This window comes from Pinus tabuliformis, chromosome 2_1 (genome assembly GCF_031772625.1).
Source record: "Pinus tabuliformis cultivar Carrire ecotype Pingquan chromosome 2_1, CPIR1, whole genome shotgun sequence".
Taxonomy (NCBI): Eukaryota; Viridiplantae; Streptophyta; class Pinopsida; order Pinales; family Pinaceae; genus Pinus; species Pinus tabuliformis.
The window spans coordinates 876,382,361-876,404,293 of NC_142299.1; the positions used below are offsets into that span (position 1 = coordinate 876,382,361).

At 38.0% G+C, this 21,933-nt stretch overlaps 1 protein-coding gene across 1 annotated transcript; it reads left to right on the forward strand.

Annotated features, from left to right (window-relative positions):
- Positions 1-1,359: 1,359 nt before the first annotated feature.
- LOC149203450 (putative WRKY transcription factor 31) lies at positions 1,360-5,792 on the forward strand. The gene is made up of 6 exons (XM_089403442.1): positions 1,360-1,912; positions 2,843-2,986; positions 3,125-3,286; positions 3,420-3,711; positions 3,976-4,181; positions 4,539-5,792. The coding sequence occupies exons 1-6, from the start codon at positions 1,511-1,513 to the stop codon at positions 5,406-5,408; spliced, it is 2,076 nt and encodes a 691-aa protein (XP_089259568.1). The 5' UTR covers positions 1,360-1,510; the 3' UTR covers positions 5,409-5,792.
- Positions 5,793-21,933: the final 16,141 nt, after the last annotated feature.

The following is a 21,933-nucleotide window of genomic DNA, read 5'->3' on the forward strand; positions in this document are numbered from 1 at the left end:
AGGCCCCTTTTAAGATTACCCATATTATCAAGATTGTGAAATAATAAATAAATCAAAGTAAAACTTTATTGAGTTTAAAAAAAAATACTAATTCTATATAAATTAAATTTGTTTACTTATTAATGTATTTTAAAATTAACTTTCAAGTTTAGTTCAATTAGTGGAGTCCCTATCATTAAAATACTTTTGTCATTGATAAGTTACAGGTTCAATTTTTCTAAACACTTTTGACGTCATGGTAATTTCTCTAAACACTTTTGACATGAGGGTCCATAATTGAGTAATTAGAAATGATCCTTTAAATTTTATTTTTAATTTCTCTAAACACTTTTGACATGAGGGTCCATAATTGAGTAATTAGAAATGATCCTTTAAATTTGATTTAAAAATAAATTGGAAAAAGTTATTTTAAAAATTTTAAAAATAATTTTTCCTTTAATCATAATCAAATTTTCTTTTTCCATATAGTAAAAAATCCATCCAATTCTAAATTTGCCCCACATGATCGAAAATTTAGGTTTCATCCAATTCTAGATTGACTCATGTCATCGAAAATTTAGGTTTCATCCAATTCTAAAATAACACATTTGCTTAAAATTTAATAAAATTCAGAACAGATAAGAACTTTGACTTTCAAAATGGCCACAACAACAAATGCGCATATTTTCAATGCCATGGGCCATCTTTGGCGAGCGGGTGAGGTGGTCAGAGTCCAACCTCTAGATGGTCCAAATAACACCTTCCAGAAGAGACGGGAGAACGAATTTCTCTCCCAAAAAAATAAAAATAATAATTCATGTGTAAACTTGGTTAAATTGTGTGAGTTAAAGTTGCGTTAAAAGCACCGATAACGTCAATGTCCGGCGAAGAACTCATAAAGACATGTCTCTAGAAGAAGTCATGGGGAGGAATTCAATAAGACAATCCGTGGGGGGTGGGACTTTTCACCCCATGGGGTACATCTCGGAAGCTTGACTAAGCTTGCCCCGGTGGGGACCACGTAGGAATTGAATTAAACAAAAATAGACAATACATGCACAAATCAATTGGATCACGTAAGTGAACGTGGGCGACCGGTCAAAATCATCACAACGTGCGCCGCCAATGTCGCATAGACCGGGGGGGTCAAGGCCTATTGGATTTACTCTGACGCGGTCAATGATGACGTCATCGTACTGTAATAGCATGCGTTTCCGGAATTCAAAAGTCAAGACGGCATCTTTGCCGCGTTAGGCTGGATTCATACCATGGGCAACTCCCCACCTAATGATGTCGAGCCACGTGGCCGAGGAGAAGACCTGGGTGCGCCTTCACCCCCGCTCCCCCTACACCCCTTCCCATTTTATAGTCCCCATGGGGCTTCTTTACCCCAAACAGTTGGTCAATCAGTCCTCGGTCTCAAAAACTCTGGATCCAACGTTTCCTTTTTTCTGCAATCGATTCGATCTCAAAGTTCCTCGGTTTCAGAGGACTTCTGGTAAGATTTCTGGGCCGCTCTATCGATATTTGTATGGGTGAGGAGCTTCTCTTTGATAGATTTAGAGAGCACAATTGGAGATTGTTCTCAGGGACTGACCAGGCCGGTGGGTTGCTACCGTTTCGTAATATGATGATGAATGGTGCGGGGAGATTCGAACACAAGACCACCACGGGGATTGATCTGTCTGTGAAACTTGAGGAGGATGATGATGGTGGGAGGTCTGTGCAGGAGAATGGCAGCCATGGGGAAGCTGAGAAGGATAATGGTTATGATAATCGTACGGCTGAGAAGGATTTCTTCCACCATGAAGTTGGTCGGCTGAGTTTCAGGCTCTTGCCTGTTGATGGTGACAGCAAGGCCGAGGATGGAACTGCGGACATGATGTCACAAGGCCCAGAGGATGAGGATGATAAACCTGCAACCAATGTTTCGGTAAGAAATTGGGCAATCAATAATAACAATACAGTATGCAGTGTTACATTCATTGATTGAAATATATTCTGGAATAAAAATACTCTATGATGTCAGATCTGATGCATTTCAGATCAGATGTAGGAGAGTTCGATTGTTTGTGAATTCTTTATATATAACAAACATGCCCTTTAGAATTCCTAATTCTGAGAGTATCAACATGGAATGCAGATAATTTATAATTAAGAAAAAAAAAACTGTTTGAGAGTGTATGTTTTCACAGTTTGAATTCATATTGTCCATTAATTGTTTTTGGAAATAACTGTATAAAGTGTAGGAATGTTTTTCATTTGTTTTCACAGTTTGAAATCATATCATGGATCAATTGCTTTTGGAAATATCTGTGTAGAGTAGGAAACTTTTTAACCTTTTCTTTTCATAGTTTCAAATCATATTGTAGATCAATTGCTTATGGAAATAACTGTGTAGAGTGTAAGAAACCTTTTCCTTTGAAAAACCCAGCTGCATGAAACCATCTTTGTAGGACCTGAGAAGTGAAAATTGTATTTCCAATTAGAACCTCTAAGGGATATGAAACACTGCCTTTACCAACAAAGCCAAGATCCGTTGACCTGAATTTTGATGTTAGGCTGTCATGTGAAACAGTCTACTTTTCCTTGTGTGTATGAGAGACTGTGTCCAACTTCTTGAAGTTGATTTTGATTTCTCTATTCAAGCTTGAGACATGTGTCACAAGCCAAATTGCTTTAACTGGAGCTTGATAGGATCTTGTAATCTTTTAAAGAACTAAGTGGAGCTTCATAGGATTCTTTATTTTTATTTTTTATTTTTTATTTTTATTTTTTATTTTTATAGAATTGTGATTTTGGGTGTGTGGAATTTTGGGATTTTTCTGAGCAATTCTGACCAGTTGATTTGGGTTTCGTGCAGACTGGATTGAGGTTGGTTAATGTGCAAGCTGCTCGAAACGCTGCAAGTGATCGGTCCACCGTAGAGATGGAAGATTGTGCATCTCCGATCAATTCTCAGGAGACCTCAAATCCTAATGACATGGATGGTGAACCCAATAGCGAGGTACTGTGAGGATTTTTGTGTGTTTTTTTAAAGTCAATTCTGATATTTGAAGAGGAAATTCTATACATGTATGAGATCTGAAGGCTCAGCCATGATCTGATCAATCCAGCTTGAATTGGTTTGTTGGAATTCTTGCAGCTGGTCGTGGTTCAAAAGGAGCTAAATCGTATGAACGAGGAAAATCAGAGATTGAGGTTCATGTTGAACCAGATAAACAGCAGCTACAACAATCTTCAGTTGCAGCTGGCTTCCCTCATGAAGCAGCAGCCTCAAAGTTATGGTCATGCTGTTAGAGAGCAGGTGAGCAATCTGTAAGAAAGGTTTGTTGTGTGATTGATATCATGAAAATATTGAGGATGGAATAAATTAGGATGCTGAGGGGTCGCGATCGTTTAAATTGACTGCATCTTACGAGACTGGTTGTCTTGTGCAGGTCCATAAAGAAGAGAAATTGAACATATTCAGAGGAATAACAGGAAATAATATGGGAGAAGCAGCAGATGATCAAACTCAAACTCCAATTCAGAGGCAATTTCTGGAAATTAAAGACTTGTCAAGGCTTAATTCAGGCACTATTGCTCATGAAGACTCTCATACTTCTGAAACTCGAAGGACCCTGACCCATGCAGAAAATGATCAGGAGGAATCAAAAGCGTTAATGGCGTTCAATCATATTGATAATAAGCATGCTCGGGATCATGACAGCCATGGATTAACTTCGAAAGGTAGGTTGGGGTTTCTTATTATAAGAAGCTTTTATGTTTTTGATGATAAGGAGAGTATGCACCCAAAACGTTGCATAAATTAAATTCACAAAACATATAGTTTTTGTGATGATATGATGTATGTATATAAAGTTTTTATGTTCTTTTAATGAGGACTTAAGTATTCACCGAAAACATTGAACAAATTAAATCCACAAAGATAGTTTTTGTGATTACATAATGTATATATACACATCTAAAAAGATTTAACTTGCTTGGATGCAGGCCATGACAGCCCTGATCGAACACCCTCTCCGAATCCTTCTCCCACTCATCATGAAAATGTAGGAACCCCTCAAAGGGAGGGCAGCCTGGATCGCAGATCATCTCCCGGATGGGTGCCCAACAAGATGCAGAAGATTGTGGATCAAACTGATGCAACTATAAGAAAAGCCCGAGTTTCAGTCCGAGCTAGAACCGAGTCACCCATGGTATGTGTTACATTTCTTAACCAATGATTTGAAATTTGAAAGCCTTCTTCGATGGATAAGATAATAAGTCTCAACACCCATTGATTGGTTGTTAGTTGAGAATAGTTGCTTGTTGGTCTTGATCTTTTCTGGAAAGTTTTAGAAAGTGTTGCATGTGAAATAACAGTTGAATGTGCCCACTTTATAACATTTTGAAATTTATATATGTTTGGAGATTTCTACAGTTATTTTTTATAATATTTTTCTCTAATAAAATGATATAAAAAATTAGTGAGTCCATCCAACATTTCGAATAGATACTACGCCCATTACCAATAATCAAATACTGATTATTGTTTTCTAACTTGTTGCTATTAGATAAGTGATGGTTGCCAATGGAGGAAATATGGACAAAAGATGGCCAAGGGCAATCCATGCCCCAGAGCTTACTACAGATGCACCATGTCACCGTGCTGTCCAGTGCGCAAGCAGGTGCAACGCCTGGCCGAAGACAGATCGATTCTGATAACAACATACGAGGGCAGCCATAACCACATGCTTCCTCCAGCAGCCACAGCCATGGCATCCACTACAGCAGCAGCTGCCTCAATGCTTCTGTCCGGTTCTTCCACATCAGCTGATAACATCGCACTAAATGCAAGCTTCATGGCAGGTGCCCTCATGCAGCATCCTTGCAACACATCAACTGCTAGCATCTCGGCCTCAGCTCCATTCCCCACTATCACACTGGATCTCACACACAATCCCAACCAAATGGCCAACGCTCCAGGTCACATGGCAGCCTCAAACCCAAGAGCACTAGCAGGACTCCCAGCTCATGCCATGCCCTTTGTAGGCATGCCACACCAATTCCCCACCAACACACCCCAGGGGGCATTATTCCATGGGCAATCAATTTACAATGCTCCTTCCATGTTTGCACCCTTAGCAGGCCAGCTGCAACGCCCCCAACAACCCATGATGCCCACACCACCAAAGCTCAATATTCAAGCTGGCCAACCACCAACACCACAACAACAACAACCATCATTCATAGACACAGTCAGTGCAGCTACAGCTGCCATAACTTCTGATCCCAATTTCACAGCAGCCCTTGCAGCAGCCATCACATCCCTTATCAACAACAACAACAATGCTGCCAATGCCATTTCTAAACCCAACTCCTCTCAGGCACTCAATCCTAGTCCCCACGTTGCAGCTCATGTCAAGACAGATCACACCCAATAGCTATGCTAGTGGCAAGATTGTATTCATGTGGGCATCATTGAATCAATTCCTGAAAGCATTTTGAAGCTGGAAGAAAGTTCTGAGTACAGGAAAAAAAAGGGAGATTGTGATTTGCAAAAGCTCTCCAAGGCCTTAAAATCTTTTTGAGAAATTGAGGTTATTGATTGAGGCATTCCAGCACTTGGGCCATGGTGTATTCTACCAATGGTGAAATGTTTGCCAACGGTGGCGATCCTCTCAATCCCTTTGAAGATCTGGGATATATTCGTTTTTGGAATTTGAAACATTTTTGAAAATTTTCAGTTGTGTACAGGCAACTTGAGTAGGTTTTCTTTGTATAGCTGTCTTATCATACAGATATATATATATATATCTTCAGCATCAGCTCGTGATTCCAGATAATCAGCCCAGTAAATAATCTAAAACTGTTAACCAGCCCATAATTATATATGAAGAACTAGAGTTTTTTTGGTCCAATACAAGAGCCCCTCCAAAATATTGGCAACAGATAAGCAAAAAAATATTCTTCAATTTTCTTAATGTATCACATTTTATATATTTCCATGCCTCCATGTTTTATGGCTCTACAATTTAATCTTGTTACAGTGCATCTGCATCATGTTGCGATCTCATTTTGTTACAGTGCATCTGCATTTTATACATTTCATGTCGCATATTCTGTTACAATTTCATTTCGTTACAGTAGATCTGCATTTCAATCGCGTTTACATTTTATATATTTTTGTCTCCATGTTATATGCAGCGACTATTCACTTTCATTTTGTTAAGATGTATTTATATTTAACACAGCGCAAACCACAGTTATACATTTTTATAGTTCCATGTGATGTGCATCTACATTTATGCGTTTCAAGCCATAAGTCATTTACTTATGATGTATTTACATTTTATAAATGTCTATCCCTTCATCCCTTCATGTTAATTAAGGAATCTTTGAAATACAAACAATATCGTTTGAAACATATTATTTTTTTAAGAAAAAAAAAAAACGTTTTTGTATTATATTGATAAAACAGATAGTACATTCATCATATTTTTTGAGTTTTTCTCTACATCTTAAGTAAAAACACAGCAAAAAGAGATATCACTTCTTTCTTACAATAAGCACATCTTCTAATTCTAGAGCTCTAGAGTTTTGTAAGCCATGCTCAGTCCTCCTCAATCCATAATCTAAAAAAAACGAAATGAAAACAACTTCTTACAAAAATATGTCCCATGCATTCAGAATTACCCAACGCTGTCCCCTATTACTTCGAATAGTTAATGTTGCCCGCATTTATCTTGACCCTTTGTTTGAAATCTGAGAAAAAAACTTGCTTGCTGCCTTGCCAATGCCTCTTTTGGATAATATATCAGCTGTCTAGTTCTGTTCCCTACCAACGTCTTGTTCATCCAGTTATTTAAAATTGGAGGATTGAATTGATTTTGGCCTTTTGCCCGGTCAATAATTCCTTTAGCATCCCCTCCCCAAAGACCTGTATGCTCTCCACTCCCAGTGATTTTGTTGCGATCAACACTCCCCACAATGCCAGTATCTCTGCCTTGCTATTCGTGCTTTGGACACCTTGCCACCAAAAGTGATACTAGGTACCCGACTCTATGACAATGAATGCCTCGCATCCACATTTCTTCCTACAACTCGCACCATGGAAGAACCCCATAGGAAATTTATTCTATGTCTTTTCTTATCATATTTCTGTGCAAGTTACCAACTTTAGGTGATCCGAACTTCTTGAAGTATGCAATTGTTTTGATAATGTCCTCCCTTACAGCTGGATTCCTATTCTAAAAAATAAGTGCATTCCTACTACGCCATATGGCCCAAATGAGATACAGTGGGAGAAATCTATATCTTCCATGAGTTTTGAACCATTTCCATAAACAACTTCTTAATGATGGAAATTTCTTAATTGGCTCGATACCAAAAGTGTCCAATACCCCCTCCCAAACAGCCTGTGCGTATGGACAATGCAGAAATAAATGTACATTATCCTCATTACTTCTCATGCAAAGGAGACAGATCCCCGACCCTGTGTGCCCTTTGCTCAGTAAATTATTCCATGTCAATAATCTGTCCATTATAGCCAACCAGCAAAAACATTTGATCTTGTTGGGAATATTCCCTCTCCATATTTTTTGAATCCATGAAGGTCCCTAGTACCCCTTCTCCACCCTTGGAATTCCATTGTATATTTCTTTTACCAATGGGTGCCCCTTTTTTATGCAGCCCCCCCCATGTCATATGGTCCTCCTGGCCATTAAGAGAGATACCTGCATTTCTCAAATTAGTAATATATACTTCCCATTCACTAATATCTCCTTTTGGTAATTGAATATTGTTGATTAATACATAAATCATCATATATGAAAATCTATTTAAGAAAGATTATCTCTTTATTATGCAGGAAATGAAGGATTCGATAAGATATTGTGTGGTTTCCCACCATACCTTTAATAGCATCCAATCCAATCTTGATTTTTGACCTATCCCCTACCTCCCATTGCACATTTCCCATCATCCACTGTATGTTTTTCATCATACTCTTCCAAACATATGATGAATAAGTCCTCCAGAAACCCATGTAGTGAAAGGTTGCCCATTCATGTACTTATCTATAATGACCTTTGACCATATACCAATGCCCGTAGCTGCCCTCCACATGTTCTTTATGATCAATGCATTGTTGAAGGCTGATGGATCAATGATACCCCATCCCCCTTCCTCAATGGGTCTTGCAATGAGAGACCATTTAACTAGATGATACTTCCCTTGAGATAATGTTCCAGCCCAAATGAAATGCCCCATGATGGATTGTATCTTTTTAATTATCTTCTTTGGCAATAGAAAAAGATGCATCCAGTATACCGCTAAATTTTGAAGAACTGCTTTTAACATAATCATTCTTCCTCCCATAGTCAGCCATCGATGATTCTAGCTATCAAGCTTCTTTTGGAACCTGTCAACTAACCAATCCCAATCCTTGTTGCAATAGTTATTGGGCTTCAAGATGAACCCCAGATATGTAAAGCCTTCATCGAAATGCGGCATCTCGACTCCCAAGAGTGATCTTATATCTTTAATCACTGTATCTGCAATAATGAGAACATATCTTTAATCACTGTATCTGCAATAATGAGAACAAATTTCGGTCCATTCATACATAATCCCGATGCCCTCCCAAAGGATGTAATGATGCAATGTATAACAATCCATTCAACAATGGTAGCAGGACCGCCGAAACGTAGATCGTCAACGAACATCAAGTGAGTAATATCAGTCCATTCAGCATCAGCTTGTGATTCCATATAATCAGCCCGGTAAATAATCCAAAACTGTTAACCAGCCCATAATTATATATGAAGAACTAGAACTTTTTATCCCAATACAAGAGCCCCTCCAAAATATTGGCAACAGATAAGCAAAAAAAAAATATTCTTCAATTTTCTTAATGTATCACATTTTATATATTTCCATGCCTCTATGTTTTATGGCTCTACAATTTAATCTTGTGACAGTGCATCTGCATCATGTTGCGATCTCATTTTGTTACAGTGCATCTGCATTTCATACATTTCATGTCGCATTTTCTGTTACAATTTCATTTCGTTACAGTGGATCTGCATTTCAATCGCGTTTACATTTTATATATTTTTGTCTCCATGTGATATGCAGCGACTATTCACTTTCATTTTGTTAAGATGTATTTATATTTAACACATCGCAAACCACAGTAATACATTTTTATAGTTCCATGTGATGTGCATCTACATTTATGCGTTTCAAGCTATAAGTCATTTACTTATGACGTATTTACATTTTATAAATGTCTATGCCTTAATGTTAATTAAGGAATCATTGAAATACAAACAATATCGTATGAAACATATTTTACTTTATTTTTTTGAAAAAAAAAAACGCTTCTGTATTATATTGATAAAACGGATAGTACATTTATCATATTTTTGAGTCTTTGTCTACATTTTCAGCAAAAACACACCAAGAACAGATATCACTTCTTCCTTATAATAATGATATCTTCTAATTCTAGAGCTCTGGAGTTCTGTAAGCCATGCTCATTCTTCCTTAGTGCATAATCTACTTTAAAAAAAAAAAAAATGAAATGAAAACAACTTCTTACAAAAATATATGTCCCATGCATTCATAATTACCCATCATTGTCTCCAATTACTTCAAATAGTTAATGCTGCCTGCATTTGTCTTGACTCCTTGTTTGAACACTAAGAAAAAAAACTTACCTGGTGCCTTGCCAATGCCTCTTTTGGATAATATATCAGCTGTCTAGTTTTGTTCCCTATAAATGTGATCAATTTTGATGTGTTGGAACATACATACCAGTGTCCTGATGCGCTTCATCCAGTTATTTAAAATTGGAGGATTGAATTGATTCTGGCCTTTAGCCCAGTCAATAATTCCTTTTGCATCCCCAAAGACCTGTATGCTCTCCACTCCCAGCCATTTCGCTGCGATCAACACTCCCCAACTATAATGGATTGCAGATTTCTGTGGTTCGGTTTTTTAGAATCTAAACTCGGATAATCCACAGTTTTCGTGCCTTGACCCCCTTTCCAACTATCTCTGCATTGCTTTTCGTGCCTTGACCCCCTTCCCACCAAAAGTGATACCAGGTACCCGGCTCTATGACAATGAATGCCCCACATCCACATTTCCTCCTACAACTCGCACCATCGAAGAACCCCACAGGAAATTTATACCATATGTCTTTTCTTATGATATTTCTGTGCATGTTACCAACTTTAGGTGATCCGAACTCCTTGAAGTATGTAGTTGTTTTGATAACATCCTCCCTTACAACAAGATTCCTATTCTAAAAAATAAGTGCATTCCTACTACACCATATAGCCGAAATGAGATACTGCGGGATAAATCTATATCTTCCATGAGTTTTGAACCATTCCATAAGCAACTTCTTAATGATGGAAATTTCTTAATTGGATCGATACTAAAAGTGTCCAGTACTCCCCCAAACAACATGTGCATATGGACATTGCAAAAATAAATCTGCATTATCCTCATTACTTCTCATGCAAAAGAGACATATTCCTGACCCTATGTGCCCTTTTCTCAGTAAAATATTCCATGTCAATAATCTGTCCATTATAGCCAACCAACCAAAACATTTGATCTTGTTAGGAATATTCCCTCTCCATATTTTTTGAATCCATGAAGGTCCCTAGTGCCCCATCTCCACCCTTGGAATTCTGTTGTATATTTCTTTTACCAATGGGTGCCCCTTGTTTGTGTAGCCCCCCCATGTCATATGGTCCTCCTGACCATTAGGAGATATACTTGCTTTCCTCAAATTAGTAATATATACTTCATATTCACTCATATCTCCTCTGGGTAATTGAATATCCCTCGCACCTTTCCATGATTGTCGATCAATACATAAATCATCATATAAGAAAATTTGTTTAAGAAAGATTATCTCTTTATTATGCAGGAAATGAAGGATTCGATAAGATAATGTGTGGTTTCCCACCATACCTTTAATAGCGTCCAATCCAATCTTGATTTTTGACCCATCCCCTACCTCCCACCGAACAAATCCCATCATCCACTGTATGTTTTTCATCATACTCTTCCAAATATATGATGAAGTAGTCTTCCTCTTTTCCCCTCCAGAAATCCATGCAGTGAAAGATTGCCCATACATGTACTTATCTATAATGACCTTTGACCATATACCAGTGCCCGTAGTTGCCCTCCACATGTTCTTTATGATAATTGCACTGTTGAAGGCTGTTGGATCAATGATACCCCATCCCCCTTCCTCAATGGGTCTTGTAATGAGAGACCATTTAACTAGATGATACTTCCCTTGAGGTAATGTTCTAGCCCAAATGAAATGCCCCATGATGGATTGTATCTTTTTAATTATCTTTTCTGGCAATAGAAAAAGAGGCATCCAGTATACCGCTAAGTTTTGAAGAATTGCTTTTAACATAATCATTCTTCCTCCCATAGTCAGCCATCGATGATTCTAGCCATCAAGCTTCTTTTGGAACCTGTCAACCAACCAATCCTAGTCCTTGTTGCAATAGTTATTGGGCTTTAGGATGAATCCCAGATATGTAAAGCCTTCATCCAAATGCCACACCCCGACTCCTAAGAGTGATCTTATATCTTTGATCACTGTATTTGCAATACCATTATGGATGAGAACAAATTTTGGTCCATTCAAACATAATCCCGATGCCCTCACAAAGGATGTAATGATGCAATGTATAACATGTTAAAATAAGATAATTATTCCTGCATGAGGTGTTGGTTAAACATAGAGAGTCAGTTAACTGAGTGATTGAGTGTTTGAGTGTTGAGTCAAGTTGAGTTAAGTGATAGACGACTGTTAGTGTGTGGTTGCATGTCAAGATATTTTAGGCAAGTCTCTAGTTGGAAAAGGATAAATCCCCTTCAATGGGTTCATTGTAAGCATCATGTTTTGTGCAATCAATAGAATAGCAGTAGCTCGTGGATTTGTGTGTGAATTTATGCTTTGTCTCCTTTGCCTTTACAACAAATTGGTATTAGAGCGAAGTTTAACAAGTAAAAAAAAACAGGGTGCAACTGCAATCTGCAGAGTCACAGTTTATTTTTGGTTGAGGGAGGCGTGACTGGCCACCGGTCTACAGAGCCACCATATTTGCTGCGCAAGCTCAGCAAAAGCCGTGCTATTGTTAAGAGACCACGAAAAAAAAAATATCCGATCAGATCATGTAATTTTTTTAAATTGCTAAGACAGGTTTTTTTTAGTCACGTGGAGTATTTACTTTTCGTAGCTCACATGGGCAGTCTTTAAAATGGCTTATGATTAACAGTTTTGTAAAGTGACTTATTGAGTTAAAGTTTGACAAGTTAAGTGGGTGAAATAAAAGTTGTGTTTGTTAGGTGGGTTTATTATTATTATTATTATTATTATTATTTTTATATATAAAAAAAATTAAAAGGATATTTTTAAAGTTTTTTTTATATAAAATAAAAACTTGGGGTTTTATTGCAAGGAGTATTTTTTGAAAAAGTTAATAAAAATGAGAAATTTAGGGTTTTTTCAAAAAGTATTTTTCGAGAAAGATGGCTTTCTCAAATTTCCAACCTCAGGTTCCACCTAGTACATGGAAGGATTATGATGTGTGGGCCATTAAGATTGAAACCACATTGCAGGTACATGATGTCTGGGATTATGTTCAGCTTGGGTTTTCAAAACCTAAGGATGAAGCAACAGAACAAGTTCTCAGTAATGCAGAGAGGGAACAATGGAAGAAAGACAAAAAAAAGAATGCACAAGCGTTGCATCTTATCCAACAGGGAGTGGACTGAGCAGTTTTCCAAAAGATTATGATCACTTCTTCAGAAAAGGTAGCATGGGATACTTTGGCGAAAAACTATACAGGTATGACCAAAGTCAATATTGTTAAGTTGCAGAATACTAGGATAGATTTTGAAAGTCTGTAGATGAAGGAGACAAAGGACATCAATTCTTTCATGAACTAGGTCATAACTGTGGTAAATCAATTAAAGATTTATGGTGAAGACATTAAAGACCAAGCAGTGGTTGAGAAGATCCTTAGATATTTATCTACCAAATTTGATGTAATGTGGTAGCAGCCATAGAAGAAGCCAAATATTTGGCATCATTGACAGTTGATGAGTTGATGGGATCACTTCTATCACATGAGGCAAGGATAGATAGAAATAAGGGTTCCACTTTAGAGACCGCCTTCAAAAGTCAGGTTTCTATTTCAAAAGACAAAGGTCGAGGTAGAAGTAGATTGAGATGCCGAGGATGGAGTGGAAGATATGGTGGTCAAAAAGATGGCCGAGAAGAGCATGAACATGAAAGTGAAAGCAACTACAGAAGCTTCAACAATAATCAAAGAGTTGAAAAATCAAAGGTGAGATGTTATTATTGCAATAAATTTGGTCACTATGCTTGTGATTGTAGGAAGAAGATAGTTGATCAAGGGAACTAGAGAGCTAATGTCACTACAGAGAGTACTAACTCCATGTTCCTAGCTTGCCATACCATGCATGAACCTTTTGCTAGTGTGTGGCTGTTAGATAGTGGTTTCAGTAACCACATGATAGGCAACAAGGATTTGGTTGCAAATTTTGATCAATCGTGAAAACAGAGGTAAAGTTGGGCACTGGCAAGAGTGTGGAAGTAGATGGAAAATGAGTGGTCAACATTATGACCAAGCAGGGGGAGCCGAAGACAATTTCAGAGGTATATTATGTTCCTAGTCTCAAACATAATTTGATAAGTGTTGGTCAATTGACACAGAAAGGATACAGAGTTATCTTTCAAGGTCAAGAATGTGTTATATATGACAAGCCCCTAAGCAAGCAGCTGATAACAAAGGTGCAAATGATGAGGAACAGACTCTTTCCTCTAATTATGAATTACAATGATCAGGTTAGTTCTTTTACAGTTGCATGTTCTGATGATTATTGGTTATGGCACTTTTGGTTTGGACACTTGCACTTTTCAGGTTTAAGATTTTTGCAGCAGAAACAAATGGTCAGAGGATTACCTCCCATCAAAGAACCTGCTAGTACTTGTGAGTGCTACATCTTGGGAAAGAAACACCGTGAAATTTTTCCAAAGGGTGTTGCATACAGAGCAAAGCAACCTCTTAAGCTAGTGCATACAGACTTGTGTGGACCTATGAGGACACAGTCAATTGGTGGAAGTTGTTACTTTGTCACTTTGATTGATGATTATAGTAGAAAGACTTGGGTTTACTTCTTGAAGCAGAAGTCTAAAACTTTTGCAAAGTTCAAAGAATTCAAAGCCTTAGCAGAGAACCAAAGTGATCGAAAAATCAAGGTATTGAGGTTAGATCGTGGTGGAGAATATGACTCAAAGGCATTCCATGATTACTGTAAACAACATGGAATCAAAAGACAGTTTGCAACCAAGTACACATCGCAGAAAAATGGTGTAGCAAAGAGAAAGAATAGGACAATTATGAACATGGTAAGAAGCATGTTGAAAGGCAGAAACTTGTCTAATGAGTATTGGGCAAAAGTAGTTGCATGTGCTATCTATGTGATCAACAGATCTCCTACAAAGAATGTGATGAGCAGAGTACCAGAACAAGCATGGTCAGGTATGTATTGCAGCGTATCTCATCTCAGAGTACTTGGATGTGTAGCTTATGCACATGTGCCTAAAGAGTGAAGAGGCAAATTGGATGATAAAAGTGAAAAATGCATATTTACTGGTTATAGTGAGCAATCACAAGCTTACAAATTGTATAACCCTATCACAAAGAAGACCATAATTAGCAGAGATGTTGTGTTCAAAGAACAAGAGTCATGGAATGGAACTGTAGGCAAAATAGTTGATGCATAAGTGCCACTGACGGAAGAAGATGATGTAGTAGAAAAGGAGCAGCAAGAATCACAAGTGAAGACATCAAACAGAGACACACCAACAAGGAATCCAAGATTTTTAGAGCAACATGGATCTTCAAGAAAATCAACAGATCAAGATTCTCCTAACAATCAATCAGGTGATGAATCAATAAATGGTAAGAGAAAGATGAAAAGTTTGAAAGATATTTATGATGATTTGGATGTTAGTTCAAATTTTGCATTGTTGTTATTCCAACCTTCTTCGTTTGAAGAAGCAATCAGAGATGAAAATTGGGTGCAAACCATGGATGAAGAAATTAAAGCTATTGAAAATAATGATACATAGGATTTGGTTGATTTGTCAAAGGACAAAAATATCATTGGTGTAAAGTGGGTGTACAAGACAAAGTTGAATGAGAAAGGTGAAATTGACAAATTTAACGCACAACTTGTAGCAAAAGGATTCTCGTAGCAAGTAGGAATAGACTTTTGAGAAAAAATTTCTCTGGTAGCTAGATTGGATACTATAAGAGCAGTTCTAGCCACATCAGCTTAAAACAAGTGGAAAGTATATCAGATGGATGTGAAATCAGCCTTCTTGAATGGAATTCTAGAAGAAGAAATTTATGTGCAGCAACCTCCAAGATATGAAGTTGAAAGTAACAAAGAGAAAGTTTACAAGTTGAAGAAAGTGCCTAGAGCTTGGTATAGAAGAATTGATGACATGATTTTTATAGGTGATTTTGAGATAGATGAATTTAAAGCAGCCATGATGAAATAATTTGAGATGATAGATCTTGGTCTCATGAAATATTTTCTTGGCATAGAAGTTGAGCAATCTGAGAAAGGAATTTTTATTTTTCAAAATAAAGATGCCAAAGATTTGTTGAAAAGATTCACGATGGAAAATTGAAAACATGTCCCTACACCAGTTACAACAGGTACAAAGTTAAGCAAGGATGATGAAGGATCATATGTCAATCTAACTCTATTCAAAAGATTGGTTGGCAGCCTCATGTATCTCACAGCTACAAGACCAGATATCATGCAAGAAGTGAACTTGATTTCCAGATTTATGGAGACTCCAAAAGACACACATTGGAATGTAGGAAAAAGAATTTGAGATACATAGTAGGAACTAGAGATTGTGGCATAATGTATGCAAGCACAAAAAAGAAGGATTTGATTGGATACATAGATAGTGATTTTGCAGGAAGTTTGGATGATAGGAAGAGAACTTCTGGTTATGTGTTCCACCTTGGTTCAGGTGTGATTTCATGGGAATCTAAGAAGCAGTCCATTGTGACACTTTCGTCAGTAGAAGTAGAATATGTAGCAGCAACATCAGTAGCATGTCAAGAAATGTGGTTAAGAAGAATATTTGATGGACTCAAGAAAAAAACAAGGATCAACAAAAATATATTGTGACAACACCTCAACGATTGCACTATCCAAGAATAGTGTGTTTCATTAGAAGAGCAAGCATATTGATACTAGATATCACTTTATTAGAGAACTTGTGAGCAATGGAGAAGTTCACTTAAAGCCTTGTAAATCTAGTGATCAATTGGCTGATATATTTACTAAGTCATTAGCACAAGATATGTTTGAGTTTCATAGAAGAAACTTGGGTGTTTTAAGCCTAGCGGAGACATAGACTAACATGTATGTTTGAGTTGTCATGAGTCATGTTTTAGTTTAGCGGTCGTAATTAAGGGGGAGTGTTAAAATAAGATAATCACTCCTGCATGAGGAGTTGGCTAAACATAGAGGGCCAGTTAACTGAGTGATTGAGTGTTTGAGTGTTGAGTCAAGTCGAGTTAAGTGATAGACGACTTTTAGTGTGTGGTTGCATGTGGTTACATGTCATCATATTTTAGGCAAGTTTCTAGTTGGAAAAGGATAAATACCCTTCACCGAGTTCATTGTAAGCATCATGTTTTGTGTGATCAATAGAAGAGCATCAACTCGTGGATTTGTGTGTGAATTTATACTTTGTCTCCTCCGCCTTTCCAACATAACAATCCATTCAAAAATGGTAGCAGGACCACCGAAAAGTAGATCGTCAACGAACATCAAATGAGTAATATCAATCCTTTTAGAAACTCTAACTCCAGAGATTGTTCCCTGTACTTTTGCATTCTGCACTTTCCTACTGAGGCTTTCAATGACCATGAGGAACAACATAGGAGAGAGAGTGCATCCCTGCCTCAAGCCCCTATGTGCCGAGAAGAATTTGGAAGGAAGTCCATTTATGATAACAACAAAATTCGTGGTCTTTATGCAAGCCATAATCCATCCAATGTTAGGATAGGACAGACCCACTTTGATCATAATCATTTTGAGGAATTCCTAGTCAATACAGTCATATGCCTTGGTTAAATCCACCTTGAGAAGGCATGACTTCAGGTTCCTGGATTTAATGGAATGCATAATCTCCTAAGCAATACCAATAGCATCTTGTATCTATGTCCCCTCGATGAACCCGAACTGTTCCTCAGTAATATGTTTGGACATAATCGGCTTCATCCTTCTAGCTATCAATTTAGATATCAATTTATACATAGTGTTGCAGAGTGATATTGGTCTGAAGTCTGCAAATGTTTGGGGGATTTTTCTCTTAGGAATGAGAGTGATAAATGTGGCATTGACAGCCCCAAGAATGTACCCATTCAATCGAGACTCCTCAACGGATGCCAGTAGATTTGGAATCATGAGTTCTGAAAAATGAATAAACACTTCTACCCCCCATCCATCCAGTTCAGGGCTCTTCTCTCGGGCACTTTATTTCATAGTCTCAATCATTTCTTCCTTAGTGATGAGCCTACTTAATAAATCATTATCCTCCCCCAAGAACATCACTAGAATTTGAGAGATAAATTCTGTCTGCGTTAGAAAGTCATGATCTTGGTCCATATATTGATTCTTGAAATTATTAATTGTCTCATGTTCCACAGAAGATTGAGTGGTAAGTAAATTGCCTGCCACATCCCGTATGTTCTATTGTTGAACTGTTGATGAAATAATTTCATATGCTTATCCCTCACCTGAACCCATATCGCCCTACTTTTCATACGAATGTCCTCCTCCTGTTTCAACAACACCAAATTCTTAATACCCTCCAGCTCAATAATCTTGTCCTGGTATGAATCAAAGAAGAATATGGGGTTGGTAGGGTCATTCAACATTCTGAAGGATTTGTCTGTTCCCATAAGAGTCTTATCCTCTTCTCGTTTTTTCCTCGAAATCCATACGTGAGATTCCTTTTTTAACCATGAGAGCTTGGTCGAAATTGCAGACAACCTGTCCATAGGGCCCTTAGTCGATGGCCTCTTCCACACCGAATTAACAATAATTTCAAATTATTTCATCTACAACCACCTTGGATTAAATTTGAATGGATAAGATCTTTTAACTTGATCCCCTCTCCATGTTAGCATAATTGGCTTATCATCCGAAATGCTGGTAGTTAGAATCAATGATTCCAGATTTGAAAGGTGGTGAATTAGTGATTGGCACACTAGGAATCTATCAATTATTTTTTATATACCCTCTCCTCTAGCACACCCATTTCTCCATGTGGGACCTAATGGATCCCGTACTACATTAACCAGAGCTTGAACCCACAACAGATCTTCAAAATATGATGTTAATACATCCTCTCACGCCCTATTCCCCCAAATCTATGTTGACCCCGATGAGAAGTTAAGATCTCCGAATATAATGATCAAACTCATCCCAAAAATCCCTGAGTTCATCACCCAGTCCCAATAATGTTTACGACTAGAATAAGGAGCATATGTGTTGATAATCCTTAATCTCCTGTTTGATCTCAACTTATATCCGGACATTATGATTCCTGCACATGAATTGTATGCCACCAGATAAAAGATGTTGGGATTCCACATCACCCCCAATCCCCTTGAATGCCCATTGGCATCAGATGCACATACAAACCAATGAGGACAAACATTGAGCATGGATTCCACCATTTTTTCATGCTTGATAATTGTTTCTTGCAGGAGTATCAGGGATGGATTATATGACCGAACCAGTCCCTTGAGAGAGTAGATTTTATGGGGCGCTCCCACCCCCTTGACATTCAAGGAGATAATAGTCATGGAGGAACCCCTTGGTTGGGCGTTTCCTCTCTAAGGACCCGAGTACCATGGACACCAAAAATAGTGATCCTCTTGATAGTATAAGAGGCATCGATGTAAAAGGGAGCCCCTCCAGATTCCATATCCGAAGAAGGAGATAACGAAATTTTATTGTACTCTGTAACTTTCTTGAAATAGGGAGCCTGTTTCTTCTTGTGGGTGACATTCCAGCGGCATTGCCCTCCATCTATAGTCTTAGGGTCATGGAAGAAAGTATGCTTGATGGTCAGGGGAACCAAGGACTCATAAGAAATGATGAGTGATTCCAACTCATGGGCAGACGACAGAGAACATGAAGGGGATTTCCCATCCCAAGGAAACCAAAGGGATGCTCGGTCACCCACCCGACCCCAAGGAGAAAGAACAGGCGAGTAGGTAATAGCTTTATCCAGAGGTATAGGGATGTCCATAAGGAGATCTCCAGTGCCCAAATTCTCCATAGAACCCATCATTTCAGCATGAGTTAATGGATACAACAATTGGCCCTTCCCAAACCCCGTGACAGGGACAAAGTCAAATAGGTTTGTAGTTGATGGGTATTCTACATGATGTGCAGAACCAACATGCAACTTAACAACAAAAACATAATGAAGATTAGGATTACCTGGGCCAACGATGTAATTGGATTCCAGGTCAGCATGCATGTCTTGGACAAAGCCCGATTCCAGTCCCTGAGTAGATTTAGTCTCTCCCATTCATCCTGATTGCCATGCTTAAATAGACCCAGTACCCCTCATGTCATCTCCCCTCCTTTTCATCCCTGAGCAGGATGAGATAAGGTGGTCGGTCTCATGGTAGTCCATGCAGCAAAATGGGATGCCCTAGTAGTCTATGGCCAAATTGAAAGAGAAGCTACTCCATCTAATTTCAAGCTTATCCATCAGTCCCCTTCCCATGTCCACCTAAATTAGCACCCACGCCATCCTCTTATTGATTCGTTCGATGATTCATCATCCCAATAATAATATATGGCAATTCTATTAACGATTTCCATGATCGCTCCCACATTCCATAGCTCCAGAGGGATCCTTGGCAGCTTTGTCCAGATGAATTGCCTACTTGGCACCTTTGCAAATGAATCAAAACCCACTTTCTAACTTTGCATTATGAGATATCACCATCCCTTCACCCATGACTCCATTAAAATATGTTTTGCATCCTCTGAATTCAAGAAGTGAAAGGCAATCCATCCATTAAAGAGAATGATTATCTTTGGAGGTATTTCAACACTCGAAACCAACATTCTTCTGCTCACTTTTCATATGGTCCCCCGACATGTGGAGGTGGTGCCACCTCCCCACTAGTGCCTTGCGCCTCAGATGTTCAATCCTATCCCAATATGCCCCCACTCCCAATATTAGTGGCGGCTCCCCCTTCACTTCTTGTAATGGGTGTTTTTTTGGCTTCAAAGCTTGTTTCTTCTCTGTGATTATCTTTCATTCTCTAAGTTTGGCATGCACATATTCATGTTCCTGCACTGATGAATTCAATTGGAGAAGTCCAGACATCGTCACCCACTTTGCATTGATAGTGGCTCCGATTAATGCCTCGGAGGATGGAGACCCTCCGTCTTGCATGCCTGCCATGTGGCTGGACTAAAGAACTATGTCGACACAATAGTTTGTGGTCCCTCCAAATTCCATCTCGTGGCACCCACGAGTAACCAAGAGTATTCCAATCAACCACCCACCTGTAGATAAAATCCTTGGTTGAGTCCCAACTACAAAAGAATGCCCCACCAGCAGCTCGATCACTGCTCCATGTAGGTTGATTGTGGAGGGGAGAGCTGACTAGGACCCCTTCAATAGGACGACCTGATAGAGATGAGATCCACGATGAGGTTTCGAGTACCTATTTGTCCAAATCCCCATAAATATGGTCTTTAATGCGTTTAATGCAATGTATCTCACATGGAAAATCTTAGAAATTCAAACCAGCTTTGGTCGCTTCCTCCCCGGCAGAAGATCGGTGCACACCAGTGTCACCTCCTCCCTCTTGCTCCCGTTACAAACCCTGTCTTGCTTAGAGCTACCATGGCCCAAGACCGTGAATGCCTCTTCTTACTTTAAGGTTTTTATATTATTTTGAGTTTTACATTACATTTTTATATTATGCTTAGTCCAATTTCAATTTTTTATTTTACATGTATGTCAAAAAAAATCTTAAAAACAATAAGTTATGTTATTATATTTAAATATTTATCCCATTATATATGTAATTGTATTTGAAATAATAAAATTATAGAAAATTATTTTAAATAATAATTGATATCTAAAACTTCAATAATATTAACATTTAAACTCCGTGTTCAATGTTGCAATTACTTTTTTTTGTCAAATTGTTGAAATGAAATATATATAATCTCAAGATTTCCAATCTGTGCTATTGGGTTGGTTTCCCGACGGACAGACCAACAACACAAAGAACAACACATAGAACTATCATCTTATTTTGACAATAAAATGGCGAGCCCTACGCACACTTTTTTTCCATGAAATATAGAAAATGTAATTATAGTTTTTCCATAAAATATAAAAAAAACTTAGACTTAGTCATTCTCATCATCATGTCATTTGTAGGGAATTGAACTTGGGTAGGGAGATAATAACCATTCTACCCAAGCACCTGAGTGCTTATTGATAACGATCATAATCAATTTGTATATATGACATGTTGCAAAGCCTATCCAGAAGCCTTGATTGCAAAATGTTCTAACTCCATTACATGTTTCCTACACTTTTCTTGATCGCTCTCAAGTTTTGAGTTCTCTCTTGACATAAAATCTTAATCATGGAATTTTTCAATAGCCTCACATCTCTCATTGGTATTCTAAATATATGTGGTTTCTGCACCTTATGAGGATCCAATTTCTTAAGAATGTCTCCTCCACTACCATAAAGCTTGAAATTAAACATTAAGGTTTTTTTGTGACATCTTAAATGTTCAT

Coding starts and splice junctions, on each gene's coding strand:
- LOC149203450 (XM_089403442.1), top strand. CDS start 1,511: ATGGGTGAGGAGCTTCTCTTTGATAGATTTAGAGAGCACAATTGGAGA. Junction 3,287..3,419: donor GTCATGCTGTTAGAGAGCAG/GTGAGCAATCTG, acceptor TGTCTTGTGCAG/GTCCATAAAGAAGAGAAATT. Junction 4,182..4,538: donor CTAGAACCGAGTCACCCATG/GTATGTGTTACA, acceptor TGTTGCTATTAG/ATAAGTGATGGTTGCCAATG.